The 3,655-nt window shown below is 35.9% G+C and overlaps 1 protein-coding gene across 1 annotated transcript; it reads right to left on the bottom strand.

Moving 5' to 3' along the window:
• Positions 1-503: 503 nt before the first annotated feature.
• LOC108827430 (kunitz trypsin inhibitor 2-like) lies at positions 504-1,332 on the bottom strand. The gene has a single exon (XM_018600825.2). It carries the CDS (start codon positions 1,273-1,275, stop codon positions 622-624), a length of 654 nt encoding a protein of 217 aa, XP_018456327.1. The 5' UTR covers positions 1,276-1,332; the 3' UTR covers positions 504-621.
• Positions 1,333-3,655: the final 2,323 nt, after the last annotated feature.

The raw sequence follows: 3,655 nt of genomic DNA, 5'->3' as shown, positions 1-3,655 counted from the left end.
TATGCATGTCCCCTAATACGCGATCTTTCATTGCTTCGAGAAAAATAAGAAAAATACGTAAATACTTGAGAGTTTATTGGACTTGAGAGTTTATTCTTTGTTATTATTTCTAAACTTTTAATTTGTAAGATAAGATTAGCATCACAAAAAAAAACCAATAAGATTAGCTTTTGTATTGAGAACATGGCGATCAGTGACGAACGCCTTTGGAAATTTTATGCTAACCGGCACGCCCGTCCGCCTGGAAGTGCTCCGGTGATGCCAAGTGGACACGAGACAACTTTAGCAGCAAGTGGGACAAGACCACCTATGTTAATCCCGCTATTGATCGGTTGGATTCAAACTTCGTTTCCGTCGGTGTCGGTCACCGGTTCTCCTCCGTGGGTGCAGACAGCTGCCGCCAACAGAAGAGTGATGTGAAAAGAGGCTATTGGGAGTAATGATGACATGATTGGGATTATTTGTAATTATTTGAGTGAGTTGAGTTATATAAACCAGACACATTGTTTGAAAACATAGTTTTTATTTTATTTAAGGTAAAATTTTATTCTGATGGGTATTATCTCAACCCCTTATTTTTGGTCATGGGACCAAATCTTAGGCTTTTACATATGGTCTTGATTAGTAGAATGGGATCATCCTTAGACCTAACTTCTCAACACGGGAAGTAACATCGGTAGTAGCATCATTAACTTTGATGAATTTGACGGAGATGATCTTAGACACATCATTGGTAAGAACTAGTCGTGGTGTACTTCCCAATATTGGGATGGCTCCAACAGTTCCGGCAGGGGTGGTCAATTTGTATGTTCCATCGTCTTTCACTTTCTCTATCTTGAACCAGCTCCTTGGTTCCTTAGGACTACCACCGATGCGAATTGCAGGCTTAGTAGGATCCCCAAATTCCTCGACTTCCCAGAACTTGGAGAGCTCATTGCAGAGGTTGTACTCGAACTCGATGGTTATATTCAAATTTGTTTTGATAACTTTTAATGGCGTGAGGAACCCCGATCTATATGCTATGTTAACCGGCACGCCCGGTTCGCCCCCAAGTGCTTCGGTGATGCCAAGTGGTTGACAAATGGGAAATGTCTGATCAATTGGGACAAGACCACCTCCGTTACTCCCGGTATTGATCGGTTGGATGAAGTATTGTTCACCGATTCGAACTTCGTTCCCATTGGTGTCCCTTACCGATTCTTCTCCGTGGATGCAGACTGCTGCAGCCAACAGGAGAGTGATGAGAAAGGAGGCTAATGGAGGTAATGATGACATGATTGGGATTTTTTATACTTATTTGAGTGAGTTGAGTTATAGAGACCAGACTCATTGTATCGGTATTTATAGGAAGTCTTGCGGTTAAGTTTTAAACCGGTTAATGTTCAAAATAAAATCTAAAACATCTTGTGCAATATAACATTTTTTAAAGGATTATTTTTTCTTAACTCACGTCACATTCTTGATCATTCATTAGCAGTGAGGGTTGAAAATAGGGGTTAAGAAATTATAATTTAAGCTACTCTATTCCAACTTCAATTTTTTAGCACGAGGAACATGCAAAACGGTTCATGTTAACTAACATATAAAGGATGAACAAATAATTGATGGGAAGAAGACAATAATTCATACAGAGACCAACTATGAGTGATTCTAAACATCTCAGAGAACTAAACTTAATCAAAACGTCTAAATGGAATCAAGGATTTATAGCTATAGAAGACATATGCATGTCCCCTGATATAATCTTTCATTGCTTCGGGGGAATTCAGAAAAATACGTAAAATACCTGAGCGTTGATTCATAAAATGGACGTGTATGAATGGCTCGTTTTAGCAGTGAGGGTTGAAAATAGGGGTTTAGACTTTATGCTATTCACTTCCAACTTGGATTTTTACCACGAGGATCAAAAAGCTTAAAATTTAACTATTTTGGTTTTGAATGGTTGCTTATGCTTGTAGCTTCTGAATACTTACGCTTTTGAAAATTGATGATTACGCGGGGAACCAATATGCCGGTTTAACAATATGAAACCATCATGAAAATTATGTGTTACATAGATAGACTCAAATTCAATGGCTAGACATTGTATATGTAAGAAAGTGTGAGAAGATACATACTCCCTCTGTTTCTATAAGATCCATGTTTTAGATTTTTCACACTTATTAAGAAAAACATAAAATTTTAGTTACCAATGCATTGTTTTTATTAATTAACAATTCCCCAAAATTTTGAACCAATAAGATTTTAATAAATACAATTATATTTTTGGAAATATACAATTTTTCATCAATTAATGTCTTGAAAATGTAGAAAATGTATCTTTTTGAAACAAATTTTTTTTCTAAAACATGAATCTTTTAAAAACAGAGGGAGTATATCACAATGATTTGATTGCTTGATAATAAATAATTTGGGAGTTCTATTTAAGTTTGTTTGGTTAGTTAACTTTTTAACAGAATTAGGATATTGGATATCAAATTTAATGTTTGAAAACATGATTTTATTTTATTTATCCTGACGGGTATTATTACAACCCCTTATTTTTGGTCATGGGCCGAGTCTTAAAGTTTAACATTACATGGTCTTGATTAGTAGAATGGGATCATCCTTAGACCTAACTTCTTAACACGAGAAGTAGAACTAACATCAACTTTGATGAATTTGACGTATATGATCTTAGCCACATCATTGGTGAGGTGTAGAATTCGCTGTGGTATAGTTCCAAATATTGGGATGGCTCCGACGGTGCCGGTAGAAGTGGTCAACTTGTAAATGTTTGTGCCATCTTCTCCGACTTTCTCTATCTGAAACCGGCTATTTAGTTTCTCAGGTCTTCCACCGGTGAGAATTGGAGGCTCAGTAAAATCCCCTTCTTCAACTTGCAGAACTTGGATAGCTCCTTACAGTCATCGTTGGACTTGAACTCGACGGTTATACTGAAATTTGTTTTGACAACTTTTAGTGGCGTGAGGAACCACGGTGGATATGCTATGCTAACTGGCACGCCCGGTTCTCCCGTAAATGTTTCGCTAATAGGACGTGGTTCACAATAGGGATTTATACCAGCAAGTGGAGCAAGACTACCGCCGTTAATCCCGTTACTGATCGGTTGGATGTAGTAATGTTATAGAAATTTAAACTCAATCTATAAAATATATATTTAAAAATATGTAAAAATTGTGTGTGTTTTTATTATTAAAAAGCCTGAAATTCTTTTTTTGGCTCGAGGGCAAAGCATTTGCAAAGATGGGTTATACTTTAGGCTAATCTTCAAATTTCGCATGTTAGCACAACGAAAATGCAAAACGGTTGATTTTAACAAACATACTAGATTTTGACACGCGCTCTGAAAGCGTGGGATAATATTTTTCAGTTTAAAAATTACTCTTTTTAGTTTAAATTTAATATTTGAGTTTTAACATCTATAACTGAAAGTAATTTATTTTGACAGCTCATAATTTTGGGAATTTGTGTTTTGGATTTAGATTATTTGATTTTTGTGTTATTCGAGTTAGGATATTTAAGAGCCGTTAAGGAACCACACATTTTTGGATCGAATCAGTTCGGATAATGTCGGATTTAGGTCATGTTTTTATTTTCATATAAATCTTGTAGTGGAAACGAATTAGAAATAGATGGTTTAATTCATGGTTAA

This window comes from Raphanus sativus, chromosome 9 (genome assembly GCF_000801105.2).
Source record: "Raphanus sativus cultivar WK10039 chromosome 9, ASM80110v3, whole genome shotgun sequence".
Taxonomy (NCBI): domain Eukaryota; kingdom Viridiplantae; phylum Streptophyta; class Magnoliopsida; order Brassicales; family Brassicaceae; genus Raphanus; species Raphanus sativus.
This window is presented reverse-complemented; position numbering and strand designations above follow the sequence as displayed.